Source organism: Scyliorhinus canicula, chromosome 4, assembly GCF_902713615.1.
Source record: "Scyliorhinus canicula chromosome 4, sScyCan1.1, whole genome shotgun sequence".
NCBI lineage: Eukaryota > Metazoa > Chordata > Chondrichthyes > Carcharhiniformes > Scyliorhinidae > Scyliorhinus > Scyliorhinus canicula.
In genome coordinates, this window is record NC_052149.1 from 90,910,855 (window position 1) to 90,928,546 (window position 17,692).

The following is a 17,692-nucleotide window of genomic DNA, read 5'->3' on the forward strand; positions in this document are numbered from 1 at the left end:
CTTTCAAGAAAATCAGGTAGTCCCTTTAAGGCATTTTCATTGCAGTTGCTGAAAATGTACTACTACCAAATGCAAAAACAGATAATTAAAACAATGCATTCTACCTGTTTCTGTAATATCATAGTATGATCTGCCACTGTCACAATGATTGTCGAAAGCAATAACAAATACTATGAAACCTATCCCGCATGGTAGCCCAGAGATGACACAGCTGGTTGTAGAAGAGCTGCAATTGTATTTGTCTCCATTTGTTCCCACTACCTCTGTCTTATAAGACAGGGCTCCTGATGCCAAAGTCCATGAAATTGTTAAAATGTTGGATAGACAATCAGTGGAGGCTTTCACATCCTGTGGTATACAAGGGGCTGCAAAAATACAAAACAATTGAGTCCATTATTGTGCTGGCAAAAAAACAGAATACAATTCTAATAATCGCTCACTTCCTGCTCCATAATTTCCCTCTCCTTGCTCTTTCCCAATATTTTCCTTTGTGTTTCGAAGTTGCTGAGTCACTGTGGGCAAGGGTTCACAGTGGCCACCTGCTCTCCACTATCGCACTCAGCAGACCAGCCATGTGTGCTTGTGGACAGTGAGGTTTCTTTCCAGGCTATTTAGATTAGGGTTCATTGAGTCACTCAGGGTCATGAACCCTTAGCTGACATTACTCTGCCTTCGCTGGAGGTTAGTTCAGAGAGCTGACACAGGCGGTTGAGAAATACAAACTCAGCAAAGACCCGGGGTGGAGATCAGAAGCCTTTCTCGTTGGTTGGGTTCAGTACGCCACCATGAGGTACAAATATCCACATAGCTACTGATACAAATCCCTTCTTTGAACATCCATCAGGCTAACTTACATGACATGACAGAACATTAAGGCACTCCGTATGCTTTGCAATAATCCACAATAAGACTGAATATAAAGCATCTTAACAAATCAATTTAATTTTAAATAACGCCTTCTTATAAGGGATAATTTTCTAATCTGGAATTTCTGCCAGGGGAACACATCAGGAATGTGGGTGTTCCATTGCATGCCACGTTCTCACCGTTCACTTAAATAATCACAAAATCACACTTTGTGCATGCCCAAAATTCCAATATGTATTTTTAAGCAGCTGAGGTTCCAATAGGCAGCACAAAGTTGGAAAATCATACACACAGAATCTAGAACATGACATACACAGAATATGGTAGACACAAAACAGAAAATGAACAACAGGGAATATCTACCTTATTTCATGGTGAAGATTATCTGCATAATTTAATTTTGTTACTTGCAAATGACAAGATTATTTTCTTACTGGTAGACTAAATAATTTGTGAAGCTCAAGCCTAAATGGTCACTTTTATACTCACCTTTCCCATTTACCAAAATAGCATTAGTGCATTGAACCTCAAACCAATGGCCCCCAAGGAAAGATGTAAATTGCAGCTTTTATGTTTCAGAAACTAGAAATAAAAGCACCCCACACCAATCCAATTTGTTGCTAGAACTGATGGTAACTCTTTCAAATACATAATGGACACCAGATCATTTTAATCAATGGTCAGTTTGTGCTGAAGTTCAAAATATAACAGTGATCAATTGATGTGAGATCAACTGGGTTTGCAGATTTAAATTCTTCATGACAACATCAGTATTAATTCAGAGCTAATGCTGTGCTGTGTGTATTTATCTAGTGTCCTGCATATCAAGTAATTCCTAACACACAAGGGCATTTATTGCCCATGGAGCAACTCGCACCTGGCCAGTCACGGCGCCAAGGAACCAGGTTTGATTCTGACCTTGGGTGACTGTCTGTGTTGAGTTTGCACATTCTCCCCGTATTTGCATGGGTTTCCTCCAGTTTCCTCCCACAGTCCAAAGATGTGCAGGTTAGGTGGATTGGCCATATTAAATTGCCCCTTGGTGTCAAAAAGGTTAGGTGGGATTATAGGGTGGGGGCATGGGCCTGGGTCGGGTGCTCTTTCAGAGGGTTGGTGCAGACCCGATGGGCCAAATGGCCTCCTTCTGCACTGTAGTGATTCTAAGATATTCCTCCTCATCTCTGTCTCAACTGGGTGACCCTTTACTCTGAGAATAGGACCTCTGGTCCTAGACTCACCCACAAGGGGAAACAATTTCTCAGAATCTACCCTGTCATACCCCCTGAGAATCCTATTTGCCTCAATAAGGTTGCCTCTCATTTTCCTAAATTCCATTGAGTACAGGCCCAATCTACTCAACCTTTCCTCATAAGAGCATCCTTCATACCCAGGATCCAACCTAGTGAACCTTCACTGTGCTGCCTCCAATGCCAGTAAATCTTTCCTTAGTGACGAGGACTGAAACTGCTCACAGTATTCCAGGTGTGGTCTAACTAGTGCCTTGTATAATTTTATCAATCCTTCCCGATTTTTATACTCCATTCCCTTTGAAACAAAAGGCAACTGTTACCTGCTGAACTTGCATGCTAGCTTTACGTGATTTTACTCGAGGACCCCAAAATCTCTCTGTGCTACAGCTTTCTGCTGTTTTTCTCCATATAAATAATATTCAACTCCTTTATTCTTCCTACTAAAGTGCATAACTTCACATTTTCCTACATTATAGTCTATCTGCCAATTTTGTGCCCATTCACCTAAACTATCTATATCCCTCTGTAGACTCTGTGTCATCCTCACTACTTACATCACAAGCTTGGCAATAGCATATTCACTTTCCTTGCCAAGTCATTACATATATTGTAAATAATTCTGGCCCCAGCACTGATCCTTGTGGCACTCCACTAGTACAGCTTTCCATCCTAAAGATGCCCATCTTATCCCAGCTCTCTGTCTTCTATCAATTAGCCAATCCTCTATCCCCATGGGCTCTTATCATATTAGATAGTATTAGATTCAAAGAAGAGACATACAAGCTGGTAAGAAAAAGCAATAGACCTGAGGATTGGAAACAGTTTAAAGATCAGCAAAGGCAGAGCAAGGGATTGATTAAGAAGGGGAAAATACAGTATTTATCTTGCATCCTGCATATCAAGTAATTCCTGGCACACAAGGGCATTTACTGCTAATGGAATCATAGCAAATTGCCTTTATGGATTGTCTCATCACTACATTATCCGAGCGCTTATAAACAGGAAAAATATAGATTTGGACATAAAACTTGTGTTGAATCTCCCAACTCAATGAATAAATGATGCTGAAATTCAAAGTGGTAGGAGAGAATCAACGTCAGCAAAATTTGCCAGTCTTGTTTATATTTATTCGAGACATTTAGTCTGGAGGGTCATTAATCTTACAAAGTTTATCAATTACGGGAGAGATTATGTCCTCACTCACCTGTCTGGAAATCGCTAGGATTTGTACTACTTGCTCATTGATCAGTCCCCCCCCCCCAATCAGTTAAAAAATATAGTGGAAAACCCTGGCAATACCATCGGGATACCCTCTGCTTTTCCTGCCCAAGATCAAGCTCTGCCCAAAGTCCTACAATAAGAACACCTAAGCTTTACTGAGCTGCTTCTGATTTTATTGGTTCATGTACCTGTGCGTACTGTAATGGGGTCACTTATGTTGCTTTCACATTGGTTCCTGGATATTGACACAACTTTCAGTTCATACTCTAGGCCACAGCTGAAAAATGTAAAGAGACAGGAGGTTCCCCTGGTGTTGCACTCATCAGTTGTCCCATCTGATGCCAGGGCCGTTACCTTGTACAAGAATGCCCCTCTGCTGGTGTTCCAGGAAGCCCAAAGACTGCTACTCTGGCAGTCACGAGATATTTGAAAGTTCTGAGGAGTGCAGGGTTCTACAGGTATTCAAGAAGAAGATGTCAGTCAATAAGATGTAATAAACATTTTTAATTCAATTGTGAATGCTAATGACAGTTAAAGATTCCTGCAACATTTGTCAGATAACATTGATTATCAACCCAACACAAATATATTTTGATTAAACCATTAAGATCTCAAATCTTCTTGGGCAATGACAATTAAGGATAATTACTTTCATGGGAAGCTCACGAAGCAGACAGTAAGTGGCTGATTTGGCTTTTAATTATGTTAATGATATAACCGTACTCTTCCATTTTAAAAATCAATTTACTATTTATCTAGAACAGATTCCATTTTATATGTTGTGAATCTTGGTTCGGTTTTTATTTCTCTATGTACTGTTACAATTTATCACCCATTACTTTGAAATACCTCTTTGAAATTCAGTGGATTTCATTACCTTGTTCATGTTAAATTTAATGGTATTAGGATTATTGACACCCAATGGCTTCAACTGTTGCTCAGGATACAGATATTCCACCATCTCACGCTTACCACCATGAGGTATAATCTCCTCCTTTAAACTTTAAAAGCCCAGGTCGATAGTTTCAAAATGACGCAGAGCAAATGAAGCTGAGGTACAGAAAAAGTCAAGATACAATTCAATGGTAGTAAGGCTCAAGGGGCTGAATGGTCTGCTCCTGTTCTTTTTTTAAATATAGGTATTCTGTTTAAGATGATGAAACAAGAAGCAATCCTGCTCTAGATTCGGGAATGTAACTGTTGATTTAAACCTCCCTTCCTCCGTTACATTGAAGTTCAATGGAAGTATTCATTGTCACCACTGCGAACTTCCACCATCTGCATGTGGGCAGAGAGCCTGTGAGAGACTAATCTGCTCATTTTCTAATTTTCAGTCAGGCGCAAACAATTATGCAGATTTTATGGGACTTTACAGAGATGAAAAATGAGGGCCATAATGAAAAAAGTGTAAAAGTTTCATTAGGAGCAATACATTTTCAATTTAAAACAAGGAGCAGGATCAGAATAAAATGTTGGCCGATACAACTCAGCCATAAGAACTCAGCATGCAATTTCTGGCTATGAATGTTCACGTACTAGTTTGAAATGTAACAGCTAAACTTTGACTGCTGTTGCATGTGTCGGCCTGCGCTATGACTGTTACAGAGTAGCCTTCGCTGCATTGCAATCCAGGTATTTGACAAGTTGTTGTTGATACAGAGCAGTACTGAATCACACCACCAGTGCTTCTAGCGATTGCTGTATAGGCCGTGGCACCAGGGCTGCTGTTCCATGACACTGCCACTGAATCTGCAGCGCAGTTATGGAGCGCCTGCACGTGTTGGACTGGTTTTATCCCTGTGGAGAGAACATTTACAGCATATTAATTTCACCTGAAATGCAAAACTTGGTGACAGGAAATGAAGCAAACCACTTTTTCTACTCTAAGAATGTTGACCTGATTGAGAAATTCAAGATTCATTTTAGCCATCTATTAATCTACTTTAAAATACAGATGAAGCTTTATCATTCTCAACCGGCTATCTAGAGACCCCTGATGGAGATATTGTGCATAAGCTGACCCCAGCATCAGGCCGAGTTCCGTAGTCAACGGAGCATTTTCAGATTCTGGGTCACATGTGAAAATGACAATGGGGTAGGAGGGAAGGCAGTACTTCCTTCAGATTGCAACACACCCCTTGGACATCAACAACATGATTGAAAACAGTTTGAACAGTGGTTAACATTGCTGCCTCATGGTGCCAGGGACCAGAGTTTAATTCCAGCCTTGGGTGACTGTGGAGTTTGAATGTTCTCCCTGTGTCTGCGTGGGTTTTCTCTGGCTGCTCCGGTTTTCTCCCGCAGTCCAAAGATGTGCAGATTAGGTGGGGTTACGAGGTTAAAAGAATAGGGTGGGGGTTTAGGCCTAGGTGGGGTGCACTTTCAGAGGGTCAGTGCAGACTCCATGGGCTGAATGAGTTCCTTTTCACATCTTTTCACAGTAACTTCACTGAAGCCTACTTGTGACAATAAGCAATTATTATTATTATTCTGCACTGTTAGGATTCTATGCGAAAGCAGGAAAATAGTGATAGAAAACATTGTTTACGACAGATAAGATGAATAAAACTAGTTGGGTTGGGGGGTGGCTACAGGATTTCTTAACTAATGAGGTTAAAAGTAGCTTGGTTTCACAATGGATTGGGGATACTGATACAAAATGTCATCTAATGGCTGGACAGATCTCAACTATGGTTTGTCATATGGGCAACATTAATGTCAAAGATAGCAGCAGGGAACTGTTCCATACAAGGGTTTCCAATAAGAAGAATGGAAAATCAACTTATTCCATCTTACTAAAGGGCAGCAAAAGTACAGGTTGCCAGCTCATACTCTTAGCCGGAGTACTGGATCTGGAAAAGTTTGTTCACCTGTACCATCCCTCTTCAAGTGTACTGGTCCTGTCCAGTCTGAGGGTTGCTGGGATTTCCTGCCCTTGGTGAGAGATTTGCTTCTGGTTGGCCTTCACACTAACGCGGAGGACAGGAAATTGAGGGCAACTACTGTGCCTGCCATTGCTGATCTGACTTCAATAATCGGAACCTCTTGGCTCAGAGGTCAGCAAGCAGATAACTTCAACAGGAGTGAAAACTTCCACGACTCAGTAGGGTTGGATGACGGAGGCTCTGAGAGTTCTCTACCTGAAGCCTGAAGCCCATTCCCAGCACCCTCACCGCCGGGTTGGGGAGTATGTATTCTGGATGCTCTTGGCTTGAGCAGTGCTGCCAACGCTGATCTGACTTCAATAATCGGAAGCAAGCAGATAACTCTGGTGAATTAAATAAGCCAGGAAGTCCTCTCGAGGGGCTACACAAACCCCAGGAAAGTGCCAGGAATCCCAGGAGAACGCAATAGAAGGGGTGTCGCTCTGTTTTGGATTTTAATTTGCAAATTTTCAATTTTGGTGACTGGGGGCAAGGATTAGGAAACATCTCAGGGATCCCAAAGAGACCACGAACTCCAAAAACATGTGACTGAAAGATAAAATGCCAATTTAATAAGTCCTCTATTTTCCAACCTTTATTCTGCAATTGTTTAACTTGGATAATCAGTACAAATCACGTCTTACTTACTCTCAGTTGTGTAGTATATCGATGTGCTTTCCCCTCGCAGGTTAAAATCATTTAATGACTTTAAGCTGATGGTGTAATTGGTACACGTTGTAAGATCTTTTAGCACTATGAAATTTGAAAATGTTCTTCTTGTTAGATCAGGCCTTCCATTTGAATTCTTATGCACAGTTATTTCATATTTGAAAGCTTTAGGCAATAGATTCCAATCTAATCGGATTGCACTTTGATTAAGAGTTGTGACTTTGATATCGGATGGAGGCTGTACCACTAGAAATGGAACAAAAAAATGTAAGTTTAAGCGTCAGGTGTGTTAACGTAGCAATCCTTCCATCTGAGATGGTGGTACAGTTGTAACTGGCCTGGTAATTCTGCAGTCAAGGAAACAATCTGGGGACCTGGGTTCAAATCTCACTGGTGGAATTCCAATTCAATAAAAAAATGGAATTGAAAGATTGGGCGGGATTCTCCGACCCCCCCGCTGACACCGGAGATTCGGAGGGGGCGGGAATCACACCGCGCGGTTGGCGGGCCCTCCCCCCCCCGGCAATTCTCCGGCCCGCGATGGGCCGGAGTCCCGCTGTTTTAATGCCTGTCCTGCCGGCGTGAATCAAACCACCTCCCTTACTGGTGGGACTGGCGGCGCGGGCAGGCTGCAGGGTTCTGAGGGGGCGCGCGGCAACCTGGCCCCGGGGGGTGCCCCCACAGTGGTCTGGCCCGCAATCGGGGCACTCTTTACCTTCCGCGTCGGGCATCAGCCTCCGCGATGGCCGACGTGGAAATGACCCCCCCCCCCCCCCCCCCCCCCCCCGGCGCGCATGCTGAAACCGAGGATGGATAGGTTGAGCCCGAAGTCAGTGGGAAGATTGAGGATGGCGAAGGAGCTGGGAGAGTTTATAGAAAGAATGGGAATGGTGGATCAGTGGAGGTTTAGGAACCTGGGGAAGAGGGAGTACTCCTTCTTCTCGCTCATGTGCAAGGTATATCCCAGAATTCACTGTTTTGTAGAGAACCGAGCGGTGTTGGTGGGGGTGGAGAATGCGGGAACCGTGATCTCAGACCGTGCGCCGCACTGGCTGGAGGTTAGACAAAGCTCGAGGCAGGAAGAGAGGCCAGGATGGAGGTTAGACTTGGGGCTTCTAGCGGACAAGGGGTCCTGTGAGAAGGTGCGTTCTGTAACCAGAGACCATGTGGAGTTGAATCAGAACGGGGAGGTATCACCGGCCACATTTTGGAAGGCATTGAAGATGGTAGTTCGGGGGATTGGTGAGCTCCCGCTAAAAAGGGCGGAGAGGAGTTTCAGGCACCTGGGGGTACTGGTAGCTCGGAGCTGGGGGGGCCTTACATAGGCTTAACTTCACAAGGCTGGTGGAGCAAATGGAGGAGGGGTTTAGAGGTGGGATGTGCTTCCACTCTCCCTAGCGGGCAGGGTTCAGTCTGTCAAAATGATGGTGCTCCCGAGATTTTTGTTCTTGTTCCAGTGCCTCCCTATCCTGATTCCTAAGGCTTTCTTCAGGCGGGTCAATAGGAGTGTTATGGGGTTCGTGTGGGTGCAGAAGACCTCGAGGGTGAGAAGGGTGTTCCTGGAGTGGGGCAGGGATGGGGGGGGTTGGCACTGCCTAACCTTTGTGGGTACTACTGGGCCGCCAACGTGGTGATGATACGTAGGTAGGTAATGGAGGGGGAAGGGGCAGCATGGAAGAGGTTGGAGATGGCGTGCTGTGTGGGCATGAGTCTGGAGGAGCTGGTGACGGCACCGCTACCGCTTCTCCCAGCAAGGTATACTACGAGCCCGGTGGCGGCGGCCACCCTTACAATTTGGGGGCAATGGAGGCGACATAGGGGGGAGGTGAGGGCTTCAGTGTGGTCCCCGATATGGGGGAACCACCGGTATGTCCCAGGGAGAATGGACGGAGGGTTTCTGAGCTGGCACAGGGCAGGTATTCGGCGGCTGGGGGACCTATTTGTAGATGGGAAGTTTGCGACCCCGGGGGAGCTGGAGGGGAGGTTTGGCCTCCCCCTGGGGAACACCTTTAGATACATGCAGGTAAGGACGTTTGTCAGGCGGCAGGTGGCGGAGTTCCCACTGTTGCTGTCAAGAGGGGAGGCCCCCGGGCGTGGAATCCTGGGTCAATGATATGGCGGGGTTTATCAAACTGGAGAGGGTCAAATTTGCCTTAAGGGGGTCGGCGCAAGGGTTCTTCCGACGGTGGCAACCATTTCTAGACTTCCTGGCGGAGCGTTAGGTGATGGTCAGCAACAGCAGCAAAATAAAAATTATTTTCAAAAAAAAAATGGTACTTTGGGAGGAGGTTATCTCATTCAAGGCGCACAGAGATAGGAGGAGAAGGAGGATGGAGTATGGACGATTGTTGAACGAGATAGTTGAGGTGGGCAGGAAATAGTTGGGGGCCCCCACCAAGGAGGGATTGGCGGAGAGAAAGATGTTACGGGGCAGTTTGATAGGCTAACAATGAGGAAGGCTGTGGGACAGCTGTGGAGGGTGAGGGTGAGGGGGTGAATATGGAGAGAAGGCGAGTCGTATGCTAGCCCATCAGCTACGGAGCTAGCCACGTCTAGGGAAATCCTCAGGCATTGGACAGGGAAGGGGAGGTAGTGTCGTAGCCGGGAAGATTAACAAGGTGTTCAGCACTATGAGACGTTATTTAGGGCCGATCCGAAGGGTGAGGAAAGGTACATGGGCGGTTTCTGGACGAGCTAGTATTCCCATGGCTGGTTGAGGAGTGGAGACAGGTACTGGAGTAGCCTTTAGGGTTGAGAGAGGTGATGGATAGCATAAAAGGGATGAAGTCAGGGAAGGCCCCGGGGTTGGATGGTTACCCAACGATGTTCTATGAGGAGTTTGCAACGGACTTGGCACCACATTTGCTGTGGATGTTCAGCGAGGCGTTGGAGAAGAGAGAGTTTCCAGAGACACTAACCCAGGCACCATCACGCTAACCCGAAGAAGGAGAAGGACCCATTGGACTGTGGGTCATAATGGCCCATATCAGTTTTTAAAAATTTATTTTTATTCTCCATTTTCACATTTTCTTCAGAATTTACACCCCCCCCCCCAAACAAACAGGAAACGGTAACGAATACAAAGTCAATCCCCTTATTAACAACAACGATCCCATCCTCCCACCACCCCTAAAACAATGGCCCACCTGACAATATAAGCATCAAATAAAACAAACTCTCCCAAGGTGGAAAAAAAGGAAAAAAGAAAAAGGAACCAGGAATCGCCTATGGTCACCATTGACATATATGGTCTACCCCCCAACAGCCCCCCCCCCTTAATATTCAATGCCATCCAATCCCTGAGAGAACTGTGAATGACACCCATGAATTGTAGACACCCAACCCCCCACGAAACTCCCCCCCTCCACTTCCTCTTGCAAATTCCTCCCCCCCCAACCTCGGTTCCTTCCCCCAACTTTTCACACCGGCTAGACTCACCGAAACCTGTTCTACCAGGCTCCAATGGCCATAGCCCCTCCCCCACCTCACTTCCGTTCACTGGCCGGCTTAAACCAGCAAACGTGGAGGCCCCCGCCCGGGTCCCCTTCCCCAGGTCCCAGGAAAACCAAGAAATCCCCTTTAGCACACAACCCCTGAATATATACCCAAGCCCTAAAGAATCATCATTGCAAATGAAAGTCCCATCTCTTCCTTTGTCCAAATATATACAGCGTTGACTCATTTAGTACATGCACCAACACCCAGTGAAAAAATAAAGTTACATGAGGCTACATCAGTACACCATTCCTCAATTCTGCCACAGTCCTTCTGCCTTCGCAAACTCCTCCACTGCTTTCGCTGTCCCAAAATAAAAGTCCTTGGATTGGTAGGTCACCCCCAACTTAGCTGGATATACTATGCCGCACTGCACCTTGCTGTACGTGCCTTCTTCACCCGGCTGAAGGCAGCCCGCCTCCTCACTAGCCCCACCGTAAAGTCCTGGTATACACGTATACCAGCTCCAGCCCACTGCACCACCTGCTTCTGCTTTGCCCAGCACGGGACTTTCTCCTTCACGCTGTACCTACGGAAACACGGAGTTACTACTCTTGGTGGCTCACTCGCCTTTGGTATAGGCCTCTATGACCGATGAGCCCGATCCAGTTCATATCGGGAGGATCGTCCCCCTCCCCCAATAGCTTCACCAACATCGTCGGCCTCGGGCCTTCCACCCCTTCGGGCAGATCCACAATCCTCAGATTCTGTCGCCTGGATCTGTTTTCCAGGTCCTCCATTTTGGTTTGCAGACCTTTGTTGGTCTCTATCACCTTCCGCAACTCCTTCCCCATCGAGGTGAGTTGATCACTGTGCTGCGATAATGCCTCTTCCACTTCCTTCAGTGTCTCACCTTGCTCCCGCACCTCTGCCGCTGCGCTTGATACCGCCGCCCTCACTGGGGCAATTGCCTTTTCCACCAGCACTTTCAACACCGCCCCCATCTCCTTCCTCATCGCTTCCATGTGTTTTGTGAACTGTTTTTCAAGTTCCACAGCCATCACCGTGGTAATTTCTTCTGCTGTGAGCAATGCGGCCTCCCCTGGTGCCCCAGCCTCCGCTTTCCTTACAGTTCCTGCGCTGATTTTTTCACTCACCGGCTGACTTTCGTTAACTTCCTTTTTCATGGCTGTCTTTCTCCCAAACTTGGACATTTCTTCTCCCTCTGCCTTCTTACAGCCTTTTCAGCCTCCGTTGTCCCTGGAACCGGGCGTTAAAACTCTGAAATTTCCATTCCCGAGCAGGAGCCCTCCAGTGTGCGGCTGCCTTCCGCCCACCATCACCGGAAGCCGAGGCCCATATCATGTTAAACACGGATGTGAAAATGTTGGCCAAGTTAGTGCTGGGGAGGATGGAAGGATGCGTTCCAGGGGTGATCGCAGAGGACCAAACGGGTTTTGTGAAGGTCGGGCAACTTTCCAGTAACATTAGGCGGTTATTAAATGTGATCATGACCCTGAAGGGACGGGTATCAGAGGTAGTGGTCTCTATAGACGCGGAGAAGGCTTTCGACGAAGGCTCCCCTCTTTCATAGGGGCAGCAGGGTAGCATGGTGGTTAGCATAAATGCTTCACAACTCCAGGGTCCCAGGTTCGATTCCCGGCTGGGTCACTGTCTGTGTGGAGTCTGCACGTCCTCCCCCTGTGTGCGTGGGTTTCCTCCGGGTGCTCCGGTTTCCTCCCACAGTCCAAAGATGTGCGGGTTAGGTGGATTGGCCATGCTAAATTGCCCGTAGTGTCCTAATAAAAGTAAGGTTAAAGGGGGGTTGTTGGGTTACGGGTATAGGGTGGATACGTGGGTTTGAGTAGGGTGATCATGGCTCGGCACAACATTGAGGGCCGAAGGGCCTGTTCTGTGCTGTACTGTTCTATGTTCTATGACGGGGTGGAGTGGCGGTACCTGTTTGAGATTCTGGGAGGGTTTGGGTTTGGGCAGACGTTTGTGGCATGGGTGCGTCTGCTGCATGTGGCCCCGGTGGCGAGTGTACGGACAAACAAGATGAGTTTACAAAGCTTTGGGTTGCATAGGGAAATGAGGCAGGGGTGCCTGCTGTCACTGCTGTTATTTGCGCTGGCGTTAGGGTCCTTGGCAATGGCCCTTAAGGGATCAGTGGAGTGGCAGGGGTAGTAGGGGATACTGGGTGTCTCTGTACGCAGACAACCTCTTGTTTTTCGTGTCGGATCGACTGGAGAGTATGGGGAAAATTATGGACGCATTGGAGAGATTCAGGGCTTTCTCGGGCTATACGCTGAATGTTGGAAAGAGTGAGGTGTTTCCAGTGAATGCGGCAGGTCAGGGAGCCAATCAGGGGGCATTATCAGGGACAGGTTCAGGTATCTAGGAGTCCAGGTGCCAGGGTGAGTGGTTGCGGATGCACAAGTGGAACCTGACAATGCTGGTGGAGAAGGTAAGGGGGGAATTTTAGGAGTTGGGATACGTTACTGATGCGACCATCAATTCACACGAGATGGAGAGTTGAAATGAACGGTGGCTTTAATCAGCTAGAACAGTGCCTGCCTGCGACTGCTCTACTACTGAGAGCCGCCTACAGGCCTGCAGCTCTATATACCTCCCCGAGGGGCCGGAGCAAGGGGCGGAGTCCACAAGGGCACCAACATGATACAAAGTGGTGTAATGTAATACAATTGTCAATAGGTGGAGCCCACAAGGGCATCAAAATAGTACAATGTAATGTAATATAATATAGTGGTGAATGGCTGCCATAATACAGTCACCACATTCAACCCCTGTTAAAAAAGTGAAGTCCAGCAGGGGTGAAGTGGCTCACAGGTTGAGTCTGTCCGGCGCCTTGATTGTTTGGGCACGGGTGTTGAACTCGTCGCTGCGGGTGTGGGTGTTGAACACGTCGCTGCGGGTGTGGGTGTTGAACACGTCGCTGCGGGTGTGGGTGTTGATCTCGTCGCTGCGGGTATGGGTGTTGAACTCGTCGCTGCGGGTATGGGTGTTGAACACGTCGCTGCGGGTGTGGGTGTTGAACTCGTCGCTGCGGGTATGGGTGTTGATCTCGTCGCTGCGGGTATGGGTGTTGAACTCGTCGCTGCGGGTATGGGTGTTGATCTCGTCGCTGCGGGGATGGGTGTTGATCTCGTCGCTGCGGGTATGGGTGTTGAACTCGTCGCTGCGGGTACGGGTGTTGATCTCGTCGCTGCGGGTATGGGTGTTGAACTCGTCGCTGCGGGTACGGGTGTTGATCTCGTCGCTGCGGGTACGGGTGTTGAACTCGTCGCTGCGGGTATGGGTGTTGATCTCGTCGCTGCGGGGATGGGTGTTGATCTCGTCGCTGCGGGTATGGGTGTTGAACTCGTCGCTGCGGGTACGGGTGTTGATCTCGTCGCTGCGGGTATGGGTGTTGAACTCGTCGCTGCGGGTACGGGTGTTGATCTCGTCGCTGCGGGTATGGGTGTTGAACTCGTCGCTGCGGGTATGGGTGTTGATCTCGTCGCTGCGGGTACGGGTGTTGAACTCGTCGCTGCGGGTATGGGTGTTGAACTCGTCGCTGCGGGTATGGGTGTTGAACTCGTCGCTGCGGGTACGGGTGTTGAACACGTCGCTGCGGGTATGGGTGTTGAACTCGTCGCTGCGGGTATGGGTGTTGAACTCGTCGCTGCGGGTACGGGTGTTGAACACGTCGCTGCGGGTATGGGTGTTGAACTCGTCGCTGCGGGTATGGGTGTTGAACTCGTTGCTGCGGGTATGGGTGTTGACTCTGGGAGCGTGTCTTCTGGAGCTTCACCCCTTTAGGTCGGCGATGGGGGGAGGGATTTGAGGAGGGTGTTGGAGGCCATGTAGGGGCGGGGGCGCTGTTCGGTGTAGAGTGGGGGGGGGGGGTAGGTGATGGTCGTAGGGGAACATGCAAGGGAGACTGTACCTTGTCAGCCATCATGGTGAACTACGTAGGCATACTGGAGGTTGGCATGAAGGAGCTGGACCCCCTCGACCAGATGGTCGGACTTATGGCTACTGACGTGTTTGCGGAGTAGGACGGGCCCCGGTGTCTTCAGCCAGGACGGAAGTGAGGCCCCGGGGGTGGATTTACTGGGGAAGACAAACAGGCGGTCATGAGGGGCCTCATTCGTGGCCATGCAAAGGAGGGACCTAATGGAGTGGAGCGCGTCGGGGAGGACCTCCTGCCAGTGGGTAACTGGGAGATTTCTAGCCGTAGGGCCAGGAGGACGGCCTTCCAGACCATCGCGTTCTCCCTCTCCACCTGCCCATTTCCCCAGGGGTTATAACTGGTAGTCCTGCTCGAGGCGATGCCCTTACCGAGCAGGTACTGACGCAGTTCATCGCTCATGAACGACGAGTCCCGGTCACTGTGAACGTACGTGGGGAAACCAAACAGGGTGAAGACACTTTGTAGGTCTTTAATGACGGTGGCCACGGTCATGTTGGGGCAGGGGATTGCAAAGGGGAAGCAGGAGAATTCATCAATGACGTTGAGGAAATATGTGTTGCGGTTGGTGGAGGGGAGGGACCCTTTGAAATCAATACTGAGGCGCTCAAAGGGCCGGGATGCCTTTACCAGGTGGGCCTTATCCGGTCGATAGAAGTGCGCCTCACACTCCATGCAGATTGGGCAGTCCCTGGCCATGGCCCTGACCTCCTCAGTGGAGTAGGGCAGGTTGTGGGCCTTGATGTAGTGGAGAAGCCGGGTGATGCCCGGGTGGCTGAGGTCATCGTGGATAGCCCAGAGTTCGCGCATGTGCCACGGGACAGGGCATCTGGGGGCTCGTTGAGCTTCCCAGGACGATATACTATTTCGTAATTATAGGTGAAGAGTTCGATCCTCCACCTCAAGATCTTATCATTCTTGATCTTGCCCCGCTGCGTATTATCGAACATGAAGGCTACCAATTGTTGGTCGGTGACGAGGGTAAACCTCCTACCAACGAGGTAGTGCCTCCAGTGCTGCACAGCTTCCATGATAGCTTGGGCTTCTTTTTTGACCGAAGAGTGTTAAATTTCGGAGGCGGTGAGGGTACGTGAAAAAAATGCTACTGGCCTGCCCGCCTGATTGAGGGTAGCGGCGAGGGCGACCTCTGATGCGTCGCTCTCCACCTGGAATTGGACGGACTCGTCCACCGCGCGCATCGCGGCTTTGACGATGTCCGCCTTGATGCGGCTGAAGGCCTGGCGAACCTCGGCCGTCTGTGGGAAGATGGTAGCTTTGATTAGTGGGCGGGCTTGGTCTGCATAGTTGGTACCCACTAGGCGTAATAGGAAAAGAACCCGAGGCACCTTTTCAGGGCCTTGGGGAAGGGGGAGTTGCAGTGGGGGGCGCATACGGTCGGGGTCGTTTTCCACGACGTAGCCGAGGATGGCTAGTCTGGTTGTGCGGAAAACGCATTTCTCCTTGTTGTAGGTGAGGTTAAGGGTTTGGGTGGTTTGGAGGTTGGCATCATGGTCCTGCTGATCATGGCCTCAGATGGTGACGTTGTTCAAGTACGGAAATGTGGCCCGCAGCCCGTACTGGTCCACCGTTTGGTCTATGGTTCTTTGGAAGAGGGGACCCCATTTGTGACGCCGAAGGAGACCCGGAGGAGGTGGAAGAGGCGGCCGTCTGCCTCAAAGGCCGTGTAGTGGCGGTCCCCCAGGTGGATTGGGAGCTGGTGGTACGCAGACTTCAGATCCACCGTGGAGAACACCCGGTAGTGTGCGATCTGGTTTACCATGTCTGCAATCCGGGGAAGCGGGTACGCATCGAGTTGCGTGTACCGGTTTATGGTTTGGCTGTAATCTACAACCATCCGGTTCTTTTCCCCGGTCTTGACGACCACCACCTGAGCTCTCCAGGGGCTATTGCTGGCCTCGATGATCCCCTCCCACAAGAGTCGCTGGACCTCGGTCCTGATAAAAGTCCTGTCCTGGATGCTGTACCACCTGCTTCTGGTGGCGACGGGTTTACAGTCGGCGGTGAGATTTGCGAAGAGCGGGGTGATGCGCGATCAATAACTACTGAAACGAGGAAGTAGTCCGAATTGAAGGCTTTAATCAACAAGATGTTTCCCTAGCAGCTCGAGTACAGAAAGAAGGCCGGCTGCTGGGAAACACGGGTTCTTATACCCCACCTCACTGGGCGGAGCTACCTTACGTTCCGACCAATGAAATGCAAACACTTGGGCTAATGAGCAGCGAGCCTTCTCCACCAATGGTAGCTCACACTCCCAGCTACCATAGTACCTCTATTCATACTACCACATTCACCCCTTGTTGAGAAAGGAACCGGGGGGGTGGGGGGGAGGAAGACTGCTCAGGCGTCCAGCCATGGCTGGTAATCCAGTGCGGGTGGGACAATTTACTGGTAGTATGACTAGTGATATGGGACTATACCTCTCTCTAACGGCGGCTGCCCACTGGCCCGTGACTATGTACAGCATCAGGAATTGCGTTATCAACATGGCGCACTGGCCGGTAACTATTTACAGAGACAGAAAAAAAATCCATTAAGAATTCACATCGACTCGATCAGACGATTGGGGGCCTTGGACATCCTCTGCGACCGACGGAGCTTCGGCGGAGATGTTGATGGAGATGCGGGCGTCCATGATCCGGTGCGATGATCCGGTCCTTGTGGAGGTTTCAACACACCTAGACGGCGCTGGTGAGGGCCGGGCCGGGGAGTGGGGGGCGGCGTAGGTGAGGGGGTTGGCGGGCCAGGGGGGGAGTGCCTGCAGGGTGCAGTTGCGGTTGGGGGGGGGCCCGCCATAGCCTGTGGGGGGGTGGGTGGGGCTGGTGACGAGGGGGATGGCGGGGATCCGGCGGGCGCCAGGTCCCGTCGGGAGACCATGTCTTGTTGGCCGTCGGGGTACTCCACATACGCATATTGCGGGTTAGCGTGGAGCAGCTGGACCCTCTCGACCAACGGGTCCGATTTGTGCGCCCGCACGTGCTCCCTGAGCAGGATGGGCCCGGGGACTGCCAACCAGGTCGGGAGCAGGGTCCCTGAGGTAGACTTCCTGGGGATCGGATGGAGTGGAGGGCGTCTGGGAGAACCTCCTGCCAGCAGGAGACTGGGAGATTTCTGGACCGTAGGGCCAGTAGAACGGTTTTCCAGACCGTACCGTTCTCCCTGTCGACTTGTCCGTTACCCCGGGGGTTGTAACTGGTCGTCCTGCTTGAGGCAATGCCCTTGCTGAGCAGGAATTGACGCAGTTTTCGTCACTCATGAAGGAGGACCACCTATAGCTGTGTATGTAGGCGGGGAAACCGAACAGGGAGTAAATGCTGTGGAGGGCTTTTATGATG

General features: G+C 49.7%; 1 protein-coding gene across 1 annotated transcript in view; it reads right to left on the reverse strand.

Annotated features, from left to right (window-relative positions):
* Positions 1–17,692, reverse strand: part of LOC119964226 (receptor-type tyrosine-protein phosphatase beta-like) — a 95,161-nt gene that overhangs the window by 50,866 nt on the left and 26,603 nt on the right. Inside the window, exons 5-8 of the mRNA XM_038793510.1 lie at positions 6,911–7,177; positions 4,875–5,135; positions 3,527–3,790; positions 105–365 (exon numbers count right to left, since the gene is read on the reverse strand). Coding sequence (XP_038649438.1) covers positions 105–365; positions 3,527–3,790; positions 4,875–5,135; positions 6,911–7,177 — 1,053 coding nt within the window. The remainder of the gene's footprint in view (positions 1–104; positions 366–3,526; positions 3,791–4,874; positions 5,136–6,910; positions 7,178–17,692) is intronic.